This window comes from Tachypleus tridentatus, chromosome 8 (assembly GCF_004210375.1).
Source record: "Tachypleus tridentatus isolate NWPU-2018 chromosome 8, ASM421037v1, whole genome shotgun sequence".
NCBI lineage: Eukaryota > Metazoa > Arthropoda > Merostomata > Xiphosura > Limulidae > Tachypleus > Tachypleus tridentatus.
In genome coordinates, this window is record NC_134832.1 from 30,030,006 (window position 1) to 30,052,508 (window position 22,503).

Here is a 22,503-nt window from a genome sequence, read left to right on the forward strand (position 1 = left end):
CTGAGCATGTTCATCCTATCAGTGGTGGAGGCATTATAATATTACAGTCAACAGCCTACTATTTATTGGTAAAACTAGCCCAAAGGTTGGTGCAGAGTAATTTTGACTAGCTGCTCTAGTCTATCATTACAATGCACAAAATTCAAATAAAACAAACAACTGGGTTAAAAGAAGTGAATGACTAGTTGTTTGCCAACATCATTCAAATTCTCTAAATGTTTGAACGTATCTAAAATTGGGATTTTTTTTTAAATTTTGTATTTAGCTACATGATGGCCATCTACACTAACTTTGACTAGAGTTACCTTTAATTCTTAGGTTACTTTTGTCAGATTAAATAGTGTGAGTTGACCATAATCTTATAATGCATACATGGCCCTAAATTGAGGATCATAATTTTTTATTATTTAGAGGAAGTGAGATGCAAACCACAGTTCCTCAGTTTGGCATGCTAAAGAAGAAAACAATTAACGTAATTTAAATCTAATCAAGAAAAACGATTAGAAATCACAACTTTACATAATGACAACAAATACAAACTACCGTGATATTTGCTTAAAAAATAAAGTTTTCAAGATGCACCTCGAAGAACAATTAAACATTTTACCACTATCTTAAGTCTAATAAGAGGAAATGTGTTATAATCTAATGGTAAATCCTACTTTTTATTGGTAAAAAAATGAAGTAGCAAAGGGATTAGTGGTGTTAATTAGTTGCTTTCCCTCCAGACAATCACTTTTAAATTAGTGACAGCTAGCAATGATAGCTCTTGAGTAGCTTTTTACAACATTCTATAAATAAACAAAACAAAAACTATAATATTCAAAGCAAGCTGGCAGTTCATAGAGTTGTGGGAATTCTTTAAATGATATTTGTGACCAAAATAAAGTTTTTTGTGATAGATTTCAAACAGTTGATGAATTTGTAATTGTATGTTTGTTTTTAAATTTTGTGCAAAGCTACACAAGGGCTATCTGCACTAGCTGTCTCTAATTCAGCAGTGTCACACTAGAAGGAAGACAGCTAGTCATCACCACCCACTGCCAACTCTTGGGTTACTCTTTTACCAACAAACAGTAAGATTGACCATCAAATTATAATGCCCCCATGGCTAAAAGGGAAAGCATGTTTCGTGTGACTGGGATTTGAACCCATGATCTTCAGATTATTATTCGAGCACCGTAACCACCTGGCATGCTGGGCTATTGTAATTATGGCTAGCAAAAATGAATGCTAGGGATCTTATTTACAGGAATTTTATTTATGTTGGGAGCTTCACATAGTTGGGTAGTTCTGGAATGTATTGTTCATAAATAAATATGTACAATGTCTGTCACGTGTCTCTCTCTGTTTAGTTTTAACATAAGACTGTAATCTGTGTTCATAATTGTTGTTTATATTTTTGAACGTACAGAGAAAATACTGCAAACACTGGAAAAGATATATCAAGAAACTTTGTACTAAAGAATATGATACATTAATTAACATTGGTTGGTCATTATATTTGACAAATTAAAAATAGTATTTTTTTATTTACCTTCTATTCATAATTTTATCTTTATACTGTAAATTTATTTATTGCACCACCTTGTGTTAATACCTCAGATTATTGGGTACTTAACCCAACTGCAAGTTTACAATTCTATGAGATTGATAATTATGCCATGGATAAACAAAACGTAAACAAATCATATATTTTTGTTTTAATTCACTAAAACTGCTGGTTCTCTTAATATTATTGTATATTAGTTAGTGGGATACTGATCTTAAAACTTGTAATCAACCTGCTGAATACAAAGTATTTATTGAAGAAAAATATCAAAAAGGTATAAATTGCCATCCTAGGATTCCACTTGAGCATCTGTGGCACCATTGAAAAAAAATTAACAAACTTAACAAAGTTTGGAAAATAGTATAGTAAGAATGAAAGGAAATTACAGTTGCTAATGGCTTAAACACAGACAGCATTTCTGATTGATAGAGTTAAGATACTTATTGAATATTGATTGTTCATTTTATTATGTCTCAAAGTGAACTTCTTAGTATTGTGAATAACATATGATCTAAAAATAACACTTCATTTGCAACATTTCATAAAAACATTATCGTAAAAACCTTAAATTTCATTCATTTTCCTTTTTATCAATGCTCTAATGAGAATACTTCAGAAGAAAATAGATGATTTACCTTAACCAAATAGAGCTACATATAATACATTTTCAAGTGAATCAAATTGGAAATCTAATTTGTTGATATTTTACAATAAATAAATATTTTAAGTTTCTAGAATTTCTTTAATTCTGTGGTAACTTCATATTCTTATGATTGGCTATTATTCTTTGTTAAATTTTGTGGCATTTTCTTTGAAAAAGACTGATGTATTACAAAAATTAATATATGAACTTTATATAATTCAGTCTGTCAGAATTCAGCGATGAGAATATGATGGATCCATATAATCTGGCTATCTGCTTTGGTCCGTCACTTTTACCTATCCCTGAGGATAAGGATCAAGTCCAGTATCAAAGTCTGGTGGTTAATGAACTAATCAAGAACATAATCATTTATCAAGAAGAAATTTTTCCAAATAATGAAGGGATTGTCTACGAAAAGTATATTAGTGCAAATGTACCTAATGATGCGTGAGTACTTAGAACTAGAGTCCTTCTTCAGAAATACAAGATTAGAATAGTTTATAAATAACTTCAGAGCAAACAGTGATATTAACACTAATTTAGAAAAAAAAAAGGCATTATAAAATCAATTAAGTAGGCTTAATTAACCAGAGATAATAAATTTAGTGTAAATAATTTACTATAATGTACAGAGTATGGAAATGTAAGTAAATAAACTACCATTTCTCAGTGTATTTTGGGATAGTTCTAGAAATATGGCTGTGCAATATACAAACTCCTTGTAAAATTCTTGATGACAAGAAACCCACTTGAAGTAAAAATATATCTTGGAATGGCTGGTATGGGTTTTAACACTTTTATTGATAAAGCAGAGAACAATGTTTTCACTTCCTAGGTCACCTAGGTAGGTCGAAACATTGTTTTCTGCAATATTAGTAAAAGCGTTAATAACCATACTAGCTGTTCGGAGATATACCTTGTAAAAGTATTTCAAAGTATGATCTGTGGCTGGAGGGGTATGTGGTATATAAAACTTACATGCAGCAACATGGTTTGATGATATTTAGCCAAAAAAACACAACACACTAAAGGAAAGAATCTAAAGTGTTTTCTGTTAAAGTGGAAACATTCACACAGCAATAGCATCAAAAACATACCCTAAAACCAGTCAGGGTCATCATATGCAAAGTGAAAGCTGTAGTTATGAAAAAGAACCTTTCAATCCTTATAAACATTGAGATGAAACTGGGTACACCTCGAAATATTGTTAATAATGATTTAAAATTGATTAATGATTAGCTGCCAAAAATTCACAAACTCCCCTTGTGGCAGTTGAAAACTGTCAGCCTTTGTCCATTCTATTTTTAGGTATATTCAAGAAATGTTTTTAAACTTTCTTTTGCAGATGTTTTACACTCAATTAACGTCCTTGTGAACACAGTGTAAGTAATTGTAAATCTGCTTTCATTTTCACCTAAGACTAAGGTTACTTATTACAGTAGCCATTAAAGAGAGCTGGTAATCACTTGGCCAAGATTTAGTACACACATTTCTCAAAAGAAGATGCTATGAGCCAGGAGTTAATCTCCCTTGAAATAAATGTAATGAGAATAATCACTAATATAGGTACTTTGGGACTGTGGGTGTGGTGCAGACACTGATTGTAGAGTAAAAATATATTTTTTCTCATCTTTAGCTGTCATGAAGGGGTTATCTGTATTTGACAAGAGATTATTCATTTTATGTAGTGGGTTATTGCGTTTTATAAATACGCATCCATGCATATATGTAGAAAGGAACATTTTATTTCTCTCTGATGTACTTTTCCTGTTCCACTGTTCTTGTTCTGTTATCAAATTAATCTTCTGAGAGTAAGTGTTTTTGATATCTTGTATTGTGGACTTCACACTTATCTATTGGCTCCTAAGAATACCTCAGGCCAAGTTATTAATTTAGATTGTTGGTACTGTAATTTTTTTTTACAGTTTCTTTTGAACATATTTCATTTTTCTATACAACTTTCTGTTTGCTATTAAATTTGTAGACCATACTAAGTGAAGTTATTTCCTAAAGCCATACAGAACTTACCATGGAGAGAAGAAAGCTGCATTTGTCTCTTTAGGGTCAGTTTTGAAAGGAAAGATGTAAAATATTCAGGTTGACCAACTAGCATTTTACCATGGTATTTCATATTCTCAAGGAAGTTAGAAGCCTTACATGCCATAAAAACATAATGAAGATTTCCTGAGACTGTATATGCTGGCTGAAATGGATGACGATTGCAAAAATGATTTATATTATTGCACTACAAAGCTATCTGATCTCATAAGGGGATACAGTTCTTATCAGGATGCATGTTTCTGTAGAACTTTAGAATCAGATTATGGATGTTTTCCCTGAAAATAATTTGCCATAGGGTAATTGGTTGTGAAATTTAACACTGTATTGCTAACTGAACTTCTGACCAAGACTGAGTTGAGTTGGAATTTTCAGTGCCATACAAAAATTATAATTCTTGACCAATGGTTATCTCATCTTGAACCAATAACCAGCTGATGAGTATCAAAATAAAAACTTTTGTTTTGAGTATGATGACATGATGCTGTTGCTGGTGACCCAGAAAAAGACCCTATGTGAGATTAGGAAGCACCACACACCATGTCAAACAGGTACTGGAGATATAGCAGAGAAACCTGTACCATCTGAATACAACTCAGTCTGTCATAGTGCAAGCTGTAGAAGTGATAACTGTTACAAATAAGAAAACCTCTACCTCCAAGAAAGGCAGAAAATTGTTCCATTGTCTTGTTGAATGGTCACCAACTACAAGAGAACATCTGGGTGTGATGATATTCAGTATGCTTTAGGGGGAAGAACAAAAATTAAAAATTACTGATTGCCATGAGACTATAACAGCTGTATCTTTCACTGCACCTCAAGTAGTACCAAATGACCTTTCATGTGTGGCATTCTGTATAAGGATATTGGTTTGACTTGAAAGTGCAGTGTAGGCACATCTTTATGTCCTTTGTAAAACTGTATTTTTTCTCAACTCCATCTTGTGTGATATGACATCATATGTGTTGAATAATGAAACGTTCAACATGCACATGTTTAGAAGTAAAAAAAAAAATTCATTGTAATACCCTTTCCTTGCTAAGTTTGTTGGGTGCATTCTTTTGAAACCTTGTGTACTGGGGATTTATTATTTGTTAGCACCAATTTTATTTTTGGATGAACACACCTTGAAATCATTGGTTGGTTTCATGAGGAATGCGAGTGAAAAAGTGAAGTTTTGGCAGTCGTATTTAATCACATATTTACCAAATCTTCCAGTGTAAGCTCCAAAGGAGCTCTTGTACCTTTAATTTATTTAAGCATGTGGTTTAAACTTGTGTTCCTAAGATATTAGTTGATACGTTGGTAGTTACACAAAGAGGAATCAGACAACATTGAAATCGCTATTATTAAAAGAAACCTGATCTCATGAAAACATTGCTGAAGTACCATTGTATATTATGATTGCCAAGGAAAATATAGTTTTCCATAACAGCCTGTAAGGCTAAAATTACTTTATTTAGTATGGAATGTTAACCATTGGCATTGTAAATGACTAATAAGGAAGATGATAATTTTCACAATAGAGATCCATTTAGAGGAATTAGAACCTGAAAGTTACAAGACTAAAACAGTATGCGTTTCATTAAAAGTTTAGAATAAATTTTAAAATACTGTATGAGGTAAAATTTCACCAGTTGTTTTATGTAAAGTGCCATGTTAATAAAAGTCTTGTGAAGTATAATTCTTCGTATTTTCAGTGATGTAGGGGAATCTCCACCTGACCAAGGAACTGTTAATTTAGATGATTCAGAAGCTGATGCAGCTCCATCAGAAGATGGTGATTAAAAATTTCCATAGAATAGTTGTTTTGTAGAACAAATCAAATTGTTTACTGTATGTAGTTGAAAATACAGCAGATATAATTTATGATATGTTTGTAGTGCATTGTACATATTTTCAAACTTTCAAGTTCTAACTGTTTTTATCTTTCATTTTGTAAACATATATGTTTGTTTTTGTTTAAAATTGCAAAAGTATACCTTAATATTCTGGATGTTTTTCTATTATACATGTAATGCTTGTGCAATAGATTTAACAATTTTTTTAAATTTTCTTTTAAAATTCATGACTTTTGTGGTATGTTGGTACTAGTTGTTATAGAAATGTTATAAATACTTCTTTGATGTGGTGACAAAAGTATGTAAAGAGAACTAAATACAGTATCAGTAGATAGTTCTTTACAGAAGTATACATTAATCATATTAATTGACTGAGATCTTTTGTGCAATTGTAATCCAAACGCTTTTCTAATCTGTTTTTAATGTTTGAACTTCTTTATAGATGTTGTGTTCAAGGAGAAGGAAATAGTTCTAACAGTCTTTGGGAGTAAGTTCATTGATATTTATTTTACTGTTGTAAAAAAGTAACTTATCACTCTTGGAACCTTCCACAGAATTTATAAAATCATTGGAGTTGGTAAACAAAAGTATTTCCTTTTTTAGTAAAAGGCGTCTTTATAAAACAACAGAGCATTTAGTAATGTGAAAGAGTAAAACATTTGTGTAGTTTATATCTTGATGCTAGATTATCAGTTTTAAATACAGGTTCTGTGTAGTGATATAAAAATGAAACTCTCATGGCTAGTGACAGACAAAAGTCAGGATGTTGGAAGATGAATTAGTTGAGAGTACTACAGAATACTATAGATTCAACATACCGTTAGTTTGCACATAAAATATCCCATAACACTATATTATCTTTTCACCATCAATGATCATATGACTGTAAAAGCAAATTTTACTCTACCTTGTATATTTAAAATAAACTAAAATGCCACTTTTGAGTTATCCATTTTTAATAATGAAGTAATTTATACAAATACACAGATATACAGTTATTTAATTTTAAAATATTTCAGTGTCTCATGTTAATAGTTGTGAAACTTATTTAATTCTACATCAATGTGTTCTATAATTTCTTATACCTTTCTCAAGTTACTGAGTTGATTTAATATAAAACTTTATTCAGTTGTTTAATATTGATTTCATTTTTGCTTTATAATTGACAAAGAAGATAAACTATGCAAGATTTTAATGGTTTATATTTATTTTTCTTTTGTGTAGAAACTGACACCTTAGAAGGCTTAGCTCAGCACAGTTTCACTGCACGCTCTGATCGAGAACTGTCCTTCAAACGGGGAGACACATTGTTGCTGTATGAACAAGTTTCTAATGATTGGTGGAAGGGAAGTTTTAATGGACAAGAAGGCTTGATCCCTGATAAATACATTCTCATAAAAATTAGGTTTGTAATTTTCATATCAGTAGTTAAGCCTAATAGACAGTTACACTGGTGTTATTTAGTCTTCAATCAGTACAATTAAATTAAGTAACATGGAGCAACACAATGTTATACTTTGGCAGTAAAGCTTGTATTGCTGTTTGGATTAATGAGAGATGCGACTGAAGTTTCTAGATGAGCAAGTGAGAAAAGTGTTAAGTAAAAGATGAAAATATAAGAAACATAATAACCTGAACATTTTTTTGAAAAGTTAGAATCCCTTATGGAGCAAAAACCAATTTACTTTGAAAAAAAGAAGGCCTACAGTGAAAATGTACTTGGGTTTATGCACTATGATTTATCTACCTGTTGTTTCTCTATATGATTTCTTATGTTTATTAATATTTGCTATAAAAATTGCCTTATTCCTTATATTTAATACATAAAGAATATTTATCATGGAGTAAAGGAAACATCAGATCAGAAATGTACCTATTTGTGCAAAAGTTCATAGCAATTTAACCTGAAGTAATTGTTTTCTGAGTGCACCAGAGTTGTGTATTTTGAGTTAGTACCCTCAGGCAGTTGCTCTTCACTGTTGTTAAATTTTATAAAACTGATTTAGTCATATGGCATTAACAAAATATCATGACTTGTCATTATTGAAGTTAGTAGACTTCTAGATTGATAATTCCACACACACAGCTTCTCTCATTTTCTTGAGATTTTTATATAGAAATTTCAACAGCAATTTGCTTGGAACTCTTGTTAGGCTTACACAAAAGCCTAAAAACGTAACAGTTAAGTATCCATTAAATTCTTACAAGATGTGTACTATATGTTTTTATTATTTACATAAGTAATGTTTTACTATTATTTCTGAATTACAAAATCTTAAGGCACAGTTATACTATAGTATTAACAGATTGTTATTCTGTATTTAGTGAAACATTGTATTAAATAAGTGGATGTTTTATGTAGTATTCTTTTAGCATTATTCACTTTGTTGTAGAGTAGCAAGTGAAAATTTTGTACTACCAATGAAAAAAATTTATCTCTCTCTCTCTCTCTATATATATATAGACATACACATATATATTTTTTTCTTTAGAGATGAGGATAAGGATAGATTCAGCCAAGATGGAAGTGAGAAGCGCCATAGTAGCACTGATTCTAGTTCAGGATTTAGGGCAAGTCCTAAACCTTGTGTTGATCAAAGGATCTCAGAAGAAAGAGCTATCAGTCCACCTCACTATTCACTAAATTATACAGATACTCAGCTGACATTGGCCTCAACTAGTTCTGGACAGAGCATGGGAACAACACATTCCAGCTCCGGGAGCCAACAAAGATGTGCATTAACAAACATTCAGGTCTCTCCTATTGAGTTTGAAAGAAACCAAATTGTGCATTCCTGCACTACCAGTGAAGATGTTCCACTGGTAAAAGACTTGTCATCATATGACTTGCAAGATGAAATGTCAGACAGTGAATTAGCTAAAGATCTAGACAAAGCTTTGGCTTCAGTTTTTTACAACATAGATTCATTAGAAAAAGAAAAGCATTTCAAATCATTTCCTCAGGAGGACAAAATCTCTCGTTCTTCATGTAAGGATACCCCAGATTTGGTGATGGATCTCCCAGTGAACGCTTCAAGTCCCACTTCTATATCTAAAACCCCAAAGGAAACTCTAGGAAAGATAGTTGATGAAAATATAAGGATTTTGTCTCCTTCTGATTTTAAGTTCTCAGAAAGTCAAGAGATGACAACAGCAGAACATTTTGCCAAGTCTAATCAGTGTACAATGAAAAAGGGTACAATTTCCAGAAGTGCTGGTTCTGTCCATCCTCCTTCAACTGATGCTCAGACCCAAACCTTTCCAACAGTAAAACGTAGTGCCAGTACTAATGTAGATTTGATGTCTTCTTCCTCTCCTCTTCTTTCAGCCTCTCCAAAGAAACCTGTTATTGCTCAGATCCAACAGTCTTCCTTCTCAGGAACACCTAGCAAACGGCAAGTAGCTTCCCAGACTGAAATAAGTAAGATTCCACCAGAAGTTCCCCGCAAACCTGTGATGCATAGGAAGAAGATGAAGGTTGAAACTGTAGATATCACACCAGGATTTCCAAGACACATCCTAGAACCAAAATCAAGCAGCAACAGTGATGAAGACGTTTCTGATCTTAAATCTCTGACTAGTGGAGGAGTTTCAACATTTAAAGCCACTACTAGCACCAAAATCAAACCACCTGTTATGAAGAAACCTCAAAAACCAGTACCTTCTCCAGAAACCATACAACAAATTCCAGAGAAAGAATACAGACAAACATCATTTTGAAAATATTGGCTGTGATCCATGATTGATATGTCAACTGAAATTGCATGTGTTCAGTTTAGAAAATGGGTGATTAGGGTGCCTTCATTTCAACAGTTGCCAAAAATGTTAAGTCTTTTCCTAAAATCTTTAATATTCAAATTAGTAATGTAGCTGCAAACAAATTTCACTATAATTTTAAAAAGTTAATCTTTATTTAACATTACTGATTTGGAAAATCCATAGCTCATCATTTTTGTTTCATTGCTCTGTTTAAATTTGTGATATTATTCACACACAGATATTTTTGACTGTATATTGTACACCATCTGCTATAGAAGCAGTGTTTCAGTATGTTAATTACTTAGCATATTTTCTTTACTATACATATGTAAATATTTTGAAGTAATTTTTTTATGTAAATAATTATAAAAAATTATTTATGGATTGCGACAACAGCACATTTTACTATGTTTGGCACATATATCTTTCTGTGATTGTTATTTAGATTCATAAAGTTTAAGTGATAACATTTACAAGTAAAGAAAATAGTGCATTATCAAATATAAAAGCGGTGTTTAGAGTTGGTAAAAAGGACCATGTATTAGCAGTTATAATGGAATATCTATAACCAAACACTTGTAGGAAATGTAATAAAACAAGGACATTACCATCATGCATATTGTATTCTAATATAATTAATAATACATACATATACATCCATTTTAATTACTAAATAAAGACAGTTCTGTTAAAAACATTTTCAATATGCATGTGTCATATCAGTATACACACACAGAGTCAGTGTTGTTTACTTAGTCACATATTACCATAAATACTTTTGGACACAAACATTCTCTAATACTTTAATTTATAACTAAATTATTTATCATTCAACTTTGAAAGTTTTGAACGAATATTAATGGTATAAAATTAAATAGATTAGAGAAATACTGTGAATTTACAACCGTAAATAAATGCAAGATCAAGGTGTTGGGAAAGTAGAGAGTCACTAAGATAAACTATATTTAGTTTTTGTATCAGTGGAGAACATACAACAGTACTAATTTTTCAGTAGGTTATCAAGAGATATTTCATGCTTGTGTACAATCTCTGTTTGGAACAAAGCTAGATTTTAATTTGTTCTTTCTGCATAGAGTTTGTGATTTCTTTGTTGTAATGGAATACTAAAATGCAGAATCCATTTTTGTGTTGTAATATTCATATTCTACTATGACCATATTAACATCTTAACCCTAGAGTCCATTTCAGTTGTTGGGCTAAAAATGTTTAACGTTATGTATTCACATGATGTCTTTGTGTTTTCATTACATAATTTTATATTGTAGAATGTACAATGCAATAGTGAAGTTTTTCTGTAAGAAGTCACAACTTGATTCAATGCTACATCAGAAAATTTTCATTAAAGTAACTACTAAACTGATCAGCCTTTCAAACAAAAATTTTTCCTGTTTAATTGGTTGTAAATAATTCAACCCACTCAACTGCCTTCCTTTAAGAGGTGTGAAAGTGAATTAGCTACTCTTTATTGGCTGTTGTGACAAACAGAGATTTGTAGGACCATTAGTTTTTAGGATTGAACAGTATTAAATACTACTGTTTCAACAATGATTAAACTCAGTTGACCTTTGAACTCTAGTCAGTGGTTAACAGCAGATATAGTGGATATGTATATTTTTTGTAATTTTTGGTGGAAGTATGCTAAGCATAGTGTTGTTTATTTTGTGTGAAAGACTTCTTTTTTACAGAATAGTAATAAAAGTCTATATTATTCAAGCCTTTACTTTGTTTGAAATTCAGTGTCTCAAATCCTGGCATTTTTTGTAAGTCACCAGTGATATTATTTAACAAGTCTAGTTACCAAAACACACAAACCATGTTGGCAGCAACATCTTTTACTGTTCATATGTTACTTACATCATCGTTTGCTAAGTATATGCATGTTGCTCCTGTATTTCCTTGTGTGGTTAACTCTCTAATTCTATACATTAATATAAGTTTTAGTAGTTTGTTTTTGTTACCTTAAAGCAGGGGTCACCAAACTTTTTTCACAGGGGGCCAGATTACTTGGGGAATGAGAAGCGCGGGCCGCATGATCATTATGTTCAATACTCATAAGCTAGAATGAAAGCTCTCTGTAAAAGACTTAACACTAAGTTTTGGAGGCCACATTAGACGTGGGAGTAGCATGCAATACACACATATAATAAAAAACAAACAGAAATACAACCAACATTTTTATTTACCAAAAGGTTATCAAAGAAGGTGACATTAGCAAAAACAATTGTCACATCACACATAGTGAGTACATATCTGAATTTCACTAAGCCGCAAAAAAATTTAGTGAGACTTATGAAATTGGCATTTGGCTTTCAAAATATATTCAATGTTCGGTTGACATCTCCTGTGATTCCAGCATGAAACTCATTGAAACACTGAAAATGAGAGAAGTTTCCTCCTTCCAAATGTGCTTCAAACAATGACAGTGTTTTCCGAAATCCTTTAATGATTCTATAGAGATCACATACAAGGTTATTCTTCCCCTGAAGTTTCAAGTTCAATTCATTCATGTGGGATGTGATGTGATGTCAACCAAAAATGACAACTTTGACAACCAGGTTGGATCGAACAGAAGTGGATCGGCTCTATATTTCTTGATAAGAAATGTATCTATTTCTCTTCTCAGCTTATAAAAACGAGACAAGACTTTACCGCAGCTGAACCACCTCACCGCCATGTGATAAGGAAAGTCACAGAAGTCCGAATCATTTTCTTCAAGAAACACCTTGAACTGGCGATGATTAAGTGCATGACCCCGAATGAAGTTCACTGCAGAAATGACTGGTTTCAGTATGCAAGAAATATCCAAGTCTTTTCCACAGTGTGCTTGCTGATGTATGATGCAGTGTATGAACAGAGCACTTGGGAGTTGAAGATCTTCCAACTGTTTCTTGATCAACCCCACCAGACCCTTCTTTACTCCAGCCATGTTTTTCCTCCATCAGCTGTTTCCACTGAAGGTTATAGTCTTGCAAAGTTTTATGCACTTCCATGCAAATGTCTTCTCCAGTTGTTCTTCCATGCATACTGCAAACTGATGCTAACTCTTCTGTGATCTGAAAGTCCAAGTTAACTCCACAAATGAACACTTGAAGTTGTGACATACTCGAGAGATCAGTAGACTCATCCAGTGCCAGAGAATACCATAGGAAGTTTCAAGCTTTTCGGCATATCTGTAATGTGATGTTCTCTCAAAGTTCTTCTGCTCTCTGTACAATTGAAGTTGCTGAAAGGCTGATACTTTCAAAGAAATTGGCTTTTTCAGGACACAGCTCATTTGCTGCTCCCATCATACACTCTTTGAAGTTGCCGTTAGTTAAAGATTTTCCTCGCTCTGCCATCCTATGCACTATTTTGTAACTTGTACGAGTGACAGATTCATTTTCAGCAAACTTTCTTGTGAAGACTACTAAGAGAAATGAGTTTGCTAAAGCGGTAACACTAGGCCACTGAATTTATAAGGTGAGTCGATAGGACGAGGGTTAAGTCTGTACTTGTTTTCAAAATCCTAATGCTTTCATAGATACTGCCTCAACATGAATAAACGGGCAGCAAGGATGAAAGAAGAATTTCCTATTGGTTAAAAATATGTGCGACAGCCTTGTTTCTTTTTATCATAACGTCTTGTGTTTGCCAGCTTAAAGTGACCATTGGTGTGATTTATTTTGTTATAACAGTCGGACATTTGATGAAATGTCACTTTTTATTTCCAAGTGGCTAGCTGCTGGCAGGCCGGACAAAATGAACTCAAGGGTTGTTGTTTGGTGACCCTTGTTTTAAAGAATGAAACCTTTTTTCTTTAGTAAATGCCAACAATAAGATAGCATGACCTTATTCATACAGATAATGTATCTTATACTTTTAGATAAAACTAAGCCTTTTTTAGCTTGAATAATAAAATTACAGCAGTCATGTGAAAACAATGTAATTATACAATACTGAAAACCTTTATTCCTCATCCATGTATTTAATTGAGTCATACATAATTAATCTGTTTAGTGTGGAAATAAAAGATTTTAATGATGAAAACCTTTCATAAGCATTATACTGTAAAATGTCATACAATATCCCCAATTTTTTCTCATTGTACAGAACAGTGCAGTAGTGTTATATCCTAGTAAATCTCTCTTGTTCACCAACATCCAAGTCAATTCGAAATGTGTAAGGTTTTCTCATTATGGTTAAACACAAAGTAACATATTTTGAGGATATTACGTGTATATGCACTGTCAGTTGACTGACTGACTGTAATCCCTTTTTCAGGAGATAAATTTTCTTTTCCATGATTAATCATTGTCTATATATGAAGTCTGTGACAGATTTCAAAACATTAGCACTTTCAGTGGTTAAACTTTTGTATAAAAAGAAAACATTCATTTTGTAGGAGTCAAACTTAAACAGAAGAACATTAAAATAGGTATAAAGTTTAAATGCCTAAACTGTGAGTAAAAGTTCAGTAGTGCTTTCCCAAATGTTTAATGTTGCTTTCCAGCTCCTGCTACTTTGCATAACACACTCCAATTTTTCAGAAATGTTGCATTCACCTAATTGTCTCACCCCCAAATGTTCAAAGTGTTGCCAGTGAAGAAGATGTGGCAAGGTGGTTACGGCATTCAATTCACAGTGTGAGAGTCACGGGTTTGAATCCCCATCATATCAAACATGCTTGCTCTTTCAGTCATGGGGTCATTATAATGTAATGGTCAATCCTGCTATTTAATGGTAAAAAAGTAGCCCACAAGTTTCTAGTGGGTGGTGATGACTAGTTGCCTTCCCTCTAGTCTTACACTGCTAAGTTAGGGACAGCTAGTGCAGATAACCATTGTGTGACTTTGTGTGAAATTCAACAAACAGTGAAGGAGACTTCTCCAAAAGAAGTCAAAATTAAAGAACCAGGAAAGTGCTAGCAAGACTTTATTCACAGAATAGGTAATTGAACTTTATTCATTTGGTAGTCATAACTTTGAATGTCAAATACATGTGCATCATAAAACAAATGTTAAATGATGCACTTAACAAAGCATGCAATATTGCATTGAACTATGTGATATGCAAGTTGCATTTTACCTACCACAGATAACTAGCTCTTATGAGTACTAAAAGTCATATCACACAAGACCTTTAGAATAGAACTGAAGCTAGTCACTTGAACTAAGCCTGATCAATTGTCAATATTTGGGTGTCACTGTGGTCTTTAAACATGTTAAAATTATGAATTATTCTACTGAAATTTGGTTACAAATTAAAACATTTTGTATTATATATTAAACTATAAAGTTACCTACACAAAAGTTTAATTATATACTGTAAATAAAAAAAATAATTTCACTTTAAACGTGCATAATATATTCATGCAAATATAAAGGAAAATTTTGTTTAAACTATGTTCAAAAATGTATGTACTTGATCATTGCAAGATCTCTTGGATAATATATTTAAAGGGAAATTTGTTTTAGGGCAAAGTAACACTGAGCTATCTCTTGGGGCTTTAAAAGGAAGTTTGTTTTGAATTTCACACAAAGCTACTCAAATCTGCACTAGGCATCCCTAATTTAGCAGTGTAAGACTAGAGGGAAGGTAGCTATCATCACCACCCACTGACAACTCTTGGGCTACTCTTTTTCCAATAAACAGTGGGATTGACCATCACATTATAATGCCCTCACGACTGAAAGAGTGAGCATATTTGTGACAGGGATTCAAATCCACGACCCTCAGATTAGATTAGGAGTTGAATGCCATAACCCCATGGCCATGCCAGGCCTCAAAAGGAAGTAAATATACAGAACTGTGTATTGGTAGGTGACTACTTTTATGATGTTATTGGACACACACACATAAAAATACAAGTAACAAAATGATACTACTGCTGAAAAGCACTCTTTCCATCATGCAGCTATAAAGTTTTCACCTATAAACAAATAAAAATAAAGATCATGTAAGAACCTTACTGCATAAATTTAAATTTCCTATCATGAGTATAAATTTTTATGTTGTCACCATAAAAATATTTTCTTCTTTCACATTCTTTTCCTTTCATTGTTTTTTTATTATGATAATAACTATGGCAATTCTAGAGGGCACACCAAGTTAATACTTCAGGTATAACTCATAGTTCTATTCAATAGTATCGCACAAAATAAAATATACATCAGGCTGACCAACTTTATTTAACTTTAGACACAATAATATTTTCAACAGTTTCTCCTTTACCAGTGTAAAAATAATACTTGTTTTTATAAATTAAAACTTTCATTACTTGTTTGTAAATTAACACATGCTTTTTCTTTTAACACATTTCCCTTAAGCCTTTGATATTCACAGAATAAATGAGATTTTAGTCTAAATCTTTGCATTTATCTCACAGCTTAATTAACTTTTATTTTCTTTTGTTCTTATCACAATACTAAAGTTTCCTTTAAATATGATTTTTTAAACCAAAACTAAAAAACACTAACTTAAAGAACCTGGATAAAACATAATATGCTAATCTAGTAATTAAAATTGCTACAAAAGTTAACTTCTCATTAAAGCATGTTCTGGTCCTTAAAGAGAAATTTCTGATTGCAGCTCTATAACAATTAATGAAAACTTATAGTTGTTTATCAAATACAAAATAAACATTTTATATTATGGAAGAACTTGGATTCGTGCAAATACAACTGAAACTGAATTATTCTAGTAAAGACAACCTAAATGGAATCTTAATGATTTCAGAGGTACAAAAATAAGTGTGACTATGCATTTTATTTAAAAAAAATACTTGGTTAAGGTCATCGAAAGTACTGGTGAATTATAAATTAAAAGTCATCTATTTAATCTTCTCTGTGTAACTAAATTGTGTACAATCATTAGAAGTGACATGGCTAAGCCCTTTTAAAACTAATTCAGAAATGATAATAATAATATAATATAGAAACAATCATTGAACTTGGTAAAATCCAACTTATGCAGTAGTGAATGATTAAAAACAACTAACTGATGCAAAATATATTGAACTATGTTTACCAATCCATATTGTTTCCATGTATATATAATCATATGTATGGCTTCCAAAACAAAAATGATGAAAAGAAGTAGATATTGTAAAAAGAACACTCAACATCTAAGTTTCATCATTGTTCAAGAAAGTTAATAAAAAGTGATAATTTGTTTTCATCTCTGACAATTAAAATAATGATCTCCCATATCACAAGCATGAGTGAAAATATTATAGATAAAAATTTCTGGTTTTTCATTTAACAAGATTTCAAAATAATCTAGGAAATATATGTAATTAATTTTTTATCATAAATTTAACTTTAAAAAGTGGTATACCTAATTAAGAAAGAGGATTTCTACTACAAACAAAGCTTTTTTTTATCATGATGAAAAAAGAAAAAAAGGGTTAGTATTGCTATTTCAACCTGAATGGCAACTTGTATTTCACAAGGTTAAAATGGTGAGGTCTGAGAGCCTTACCAGTTAGGCATAACCTTATGCTAATTTAGAAGTGTTCAGCAGAGGGAATCCAATTGTTAACAGCATATGCTGCCTATTGTACATCTAACGTTAAATGAATTAGGGGATTAACTGTTTCAAAAGCATAAAGGACAGAACATGTAAACTATTATATCACATCACAAACAAAGGATTTTCTGATCTGCAGCCCAGCACTAGGCTATGCCTAACCCAAAAACCTGGGATAGAAATCTGCATATAATTCTACACAGTTCTATAATAAAAAACATAAGCGTAAAATAAAAGCAAAGGATGACACCTTTACTTCAATAGCACAGTGCTTGTTAATTTAATGAATAGCATTTATTAAATTGAAAATCTTTATAATGTACTCTTAAAAAATGAAAAAAATTTCAACTAATTCTCATTCAGCAAAATACATCAGCAAGAGGTATATACAAATATCAAATACACATAAAAATGTCCATTAATATCCATTCCTACTGCAATGAATTTTATTATCAATGTTCCAAACCATCATCTGTATTCTAAATTAACAAGTTATTGTTTGTAACAGGTCTTACTTCATCACATAGTTTAAACCCTGAGAAGCACAAGGTTTAAATGATTAATAGCCGAATAACATAAAATAAAGAACTGATTGTTCTCTCTTTTTTATTTATTAAATGTTTGAATATTTTAAATCAGAGCAAAAACTAGTTTCTACTTCTCTGTACAAGATATAACAAAAAGTGTTTTGATAAGTATTCACAGAAATTATTTAAATGATTTTTGATGAATTTCTGCAAGTTTTAAAGTTTTAACATCCTGAAGTAATTTAACAATAACTTTTTCAACATCCATAGAAAGCAATGAACTGCAAGAGACCCTCTCCATAATCTTTACCATAACAGATTTCATTTCGTATCAGTGTTACAGTTCACCTCACAAAATTTCATATTTTACATTAAAAAAAATTATTAATTTTTAAATCTCCAGCATTTGTTTTTGTTGAAGATGCATTCATATATTAAGAGTACAAAGGTAACACAATACTTAGTTTGAAATTTCTTGCAGTAAAGGACAACAACCAGGATGGAAACCAGTGAAAATGGTTGTTATAATAGATGAAGTGTGCAAATTTGAATAGAAAAATAACTTACTGAATCCAAGTATTACACTGTTCACACTTTAGGATCCAAAAATAAACATCTCTGTCTGTTTTTACTTTCACTACAACAAAAAAAAACTCAAAATTTATATAAAGGTCTTGGATGGAGTATGTTTTCAGGCAGATTGATTCTCAGTACTGTTTGTGCTGACATTTCTAGTTAAATATGATATTTATTTAAAAAAACAAGTTCAAAAACCTAAATTACTTTTAAAACTATTATGCATTGTTTTGATAACAAATCAAACTGTAACTAGGACAAGATATAATGGAAACTTCACATCTGTCATTTCTTTCATTTCAAAATTACTTTCTAGTAGAAAAAAAAATAACTAGAAAGACTAAAATATTTTAGACTCATTCAAGCACATACAGAGATGTCAACTTTAATTATGTAAAATATGAATAACAACCTAAAAGAATAAGGATATGAACAAGAAAATATGAATAATTTAATCACTACAGTCACTTTCCTGCCATGAATAATACTGAAATCTACATAGAACAAAATGTTTGGATATTACTTATGAACAATTTACTAACTACATCACCAATATAAAGTATGTTCAGAGTTAAATTTCTGGAATCTCCAAACTTATAAAAAAGATCCATATTAGAATGATAGTTATAATTTTTATGGTTACTATTATTTTCACCTTTGTAAAATATAGTTCATATATTTTTATTCAATATATTTCAAACCCTGAGAAGCTGTTGAATATTCTAGACTATGATTAATGTACCTTACACTTATCCTATGGTAATTCCTTTTTTTGTGTGTGTGTGTGTGTGTCCTGATTTTTGTGGTATGTTGGTCCCAAGGTTGTGTCTCGATATATCAGAGTCTCATATCATAAAAAATTTCTCACGTTGCAGTTATATATTTTCTTACTTTCACCTTACTGTTTATAATTCTTTCATTAAGCACAATGTTTCTGATGTGTCAAAGTGGGCATGTCATGATCTTTCACAGTGTTGTATTCGTAGAGTAATTATACAACTTTATTACTAATGTATGTCAATAAACTTGGTAAGAAAAGATAATTTATAATTGAAATTTTCACATCATCTAAGTTTTACCTGCTGCAATTTCAATATAATATGTCAAACTCATCAACCCCCTCTACCTTTCAGATTGTTAATCAATAATACACAGCCGCTGGACATTTTTAGAAGTAATAAAAATAGCAAATCCTCCTCTATGTACATTCTATTAATTTGTGTCCAATTTCAACACTGTAAGCCATTACTGAGTGAGAGCTGCTTGGTTTATGTTGACCACGTTTGCTACAAAAAACTTTTAAAACCAATTTTAAAGTTACTTTAAAAAGTGGATCATTTATAGAAGTTTTACTCTATTTACTAATATACCTTTTGATTATAACAAACATATTTGAAAGCAATGCACATTTTTTAAGCATCCAAATATATAAGATTTAATGCAGCTTAGGGAAGAACATCTTAGTTTTACTCAAGCGCAACTGGCTTGAGAATGTAACGAGTACTCTAAACCCCGATTTTCATGTACTTTATTTTTTATTATTATTATTACATACACTTTTAGTAAAAGTAACCAAAGTGTAAAAAAATTATAAACTTTTTAAATTTGAATACTGTGTCAAACATGACATTAACTTGTGTAGTTTATGTTTGCTCTAGGGGAAACATCTAAATACAACACTTTTACTATTTTCTAAATGTTTGTGAAAATACCGGTAAGTTCAGTTATAGTATGTATAAATTTACAATTTGAAGGTTGCTCAAGTCTACCAATTTTCTACTTATAGGTTTCAGTGGCTAAGTTATTCACAGTAGTTTAGCCTGTTTCATTTGTTGCAAGATGAAACTCTATTGATGCATTTGTGACTTAATAGCTTTTGGTTCATTCTTCTTCCACTGCAACTAATATATATGTTCCAATATTTGAATGAACTAACTACCAATATACTTTTTGATTGGTTATGAACCTGACAGTTTCATGGTTTTATTTCATCCCATAACAAATTTACTGAATCATGTTATACTTAATCTGTAATATGTACAAAATAATAATACTATTAATTTGAAGGGTATGATCATAATAGTATAGGATGTTGGTAAATATTAAAACTATTCCATCATAACATGAATGATTGACATCCCTGTACACAAATATACCATACCATACATTTAAACTTTATCATACTGAAAAAATTACATATCAACAAGTACACACATTCCTGGCCAAACAACTTTTATCTTTACCAGTGGATTTAATTTGGCTGTCCCAACATTTGAATGGACTAATTATCAATATGATTTTCAACAAGACCACAATTTATTCACAGTTATAAAGGTACCCAGGTCTGGTTCAAGTAGAACTGCCAAAGTTAAATAGTTATGAAATCAACAGAGTTGTTTCATTTCATACACATAACAAATTTACTGAACTGTGTTATATAAAAAAAAAATTAAAGTGTATGATCATACCAACTTAAGGTCACTTGCAAAAATTACAAGTTCCACTAAAACATGAATAGTTGACATATCTGTATATAAACTTTACCTGTTATTACATGTTTAAACTTTATTATAGAAAAAAAAAATGTATCAACAGACACAGACTCAAATAAAAGCGATTCTGGAACCAAAAGCTGAAGGCACATATACTTAAATGCCTATAAAATCTTCAACATTAAAATGATTCATTCAAACTTAACAGATGTAGTTGTTGATGGAGAAGTTGTTAACTGTATGCCAGTATTTTTCTCCACTGCTTTATCAAGCCTAATTTCATAAAGATAAAAAATGTAAAGACTGGAACATAATAACCATAAATAAGCAATGAATACATATTTCTGCTTAAAATCATTGGAAAAATATATTTCAACTCACCCATATTTATATCAAATATAAAAATTAAACCTTTTAAAATCAATCAGGAATAAGTTATATCAATTTGTTATCATGAGTACATTTCACATAACTAACTCATAACTGATCACGTTTTCTTTGATTCTAATCTAAAGTACACCCTGAATAGATAATAGAGTATCTTCACCTTTTAGCCTAACTTCAATAGTTTAATCATTTCATTTCATAAAGCATTCAAATATCCAAAATGAAAGTTAGCAAGGTTAAAATATGGTCAAGGTTACAAATTATACCAGAGTAACCTTAACTCTAATACTATGAAACTGCTATTTAAAAACAAACATTTATCTGTAACAACTAACAAATCTAAATATCGATGTTTTCATGAATATATAACATTTATCTTTCATAACATATTGTATATTTTACAGTATAACAGCAATACCTTCAAATTGCTTATATGTAAATCTGTGTATTTTTATTTCACTGAGACAAAACAATGACAAGAGTACTCCTGTTTTGCTTTATATTCAAAATATTTTGAATTACAAATGTTAAAATTTGTATTAAATAATTAACTTCTTTGTTATTAAACTTTCTTCTTATTTTTGGTTAACTGCTAGTTCTTTTAAAACCACTTTTTAAAACAAAGCAGTACCATAAACAAACACAAAATATAGATCATAAAATCCAAATAAAACAAAGTATATTGGCATTTTCACTGATAATACGACTGGAATGACAGGCCCATATAGGATAAGAGGGCACTGAACTGGATAGGCAAGCTCCAGATGCATCTACAACTTGTTCTTCTTCTAATTTAGCTAATACCTGGAAAACAGTTTGTTTTTAAATATTAAACATCTGTAAAATTCACTTATCGAACTGTAACTTCCAAATGTAAAGTTTTACTTGGGTCAATTACACTCCAATGAAATTTTATAGGTATAAATTTTAATCTTGCTGTTGACATCTTAACCACAGTTCAAGGTATTATAAGTTTTAGTTTTGTGAAAAATATATTGATGAATATTTGGTATTCCTTAAAATTAAAGACAACAAAGAAAAAACAAAGACTAGAAGTTTATCATGATGAAAGCAAATGATACAAGATTAATTAAGTTTACTAAAGATACTTAAAATTAATAGACTAAACATACTAATGGAA

The 22,503-nt window shown here is 31.0% G+C and overlaps 2 protein-coding genes across 12 annotated transcripts in view; one reads left to right on the forward strand and one right to left on the reverse strand.

Annotated features, from left to right (window-relative positions):
* LOC143222081 (SLIT-ROBO Rho GTPase-activating protein 1-like) overlaps window positions 1–11,594 on the forward strand; it is a 42,645-nt gene extending 31,051 nt beyond the window's left edge. Inside the window, exons 15-19 of the mRNA XM_076447976.1 lie at window positions 2,418–2,642; window positions 5,954–6,033; window positions 6,537–6,581; window positions 7,319–7,499; window positions 8,587–11,594. Of these exons, the coding sequence (XP_076304091.1) occupies window positions 2,418–2,642; window positions 5,954–6,033; window positions 6,537–6,581; window positions 7,319–7,499; window positions 8,587–9,814 (1,759 nt within the window). The 3' untranslated portion in view covers window positions 9,815–11,594. The remainder of the gene's footprint in view (window positions 1–2,417; window positions 2,643–5,953; window positions 6,034–6,536; window positions 6,582–7,318; window positions 7,500–8,586) is intronic.
* A 4,626-nt stretch (window positions 11,595–16,220) lies between these two features.
* LOC143222076 (adenosylhomocysteinase-like 1) overlaps window positions 16,221–22,503 on the reverse strand; it is a 123,162-nt gene continuing 116,879 nt past the window's right edge. For all 11 annotated transcript variants that reach the window (XM_076447950.1, XM_076447952.1, XM_076447956.1 and 8 more), the window contains one exon: window positions 16,221–22,166. In XM_076447950.1, coding sequence (XP_076304065.1) covers window positions 22,160–22,166 — 7 coding nt within the window. In that variant the 3' untranslated portion in view covers window positions 16,221–22,159. The remainder of the gene's footprint in view (window positions 22,167–22,503) is intronic.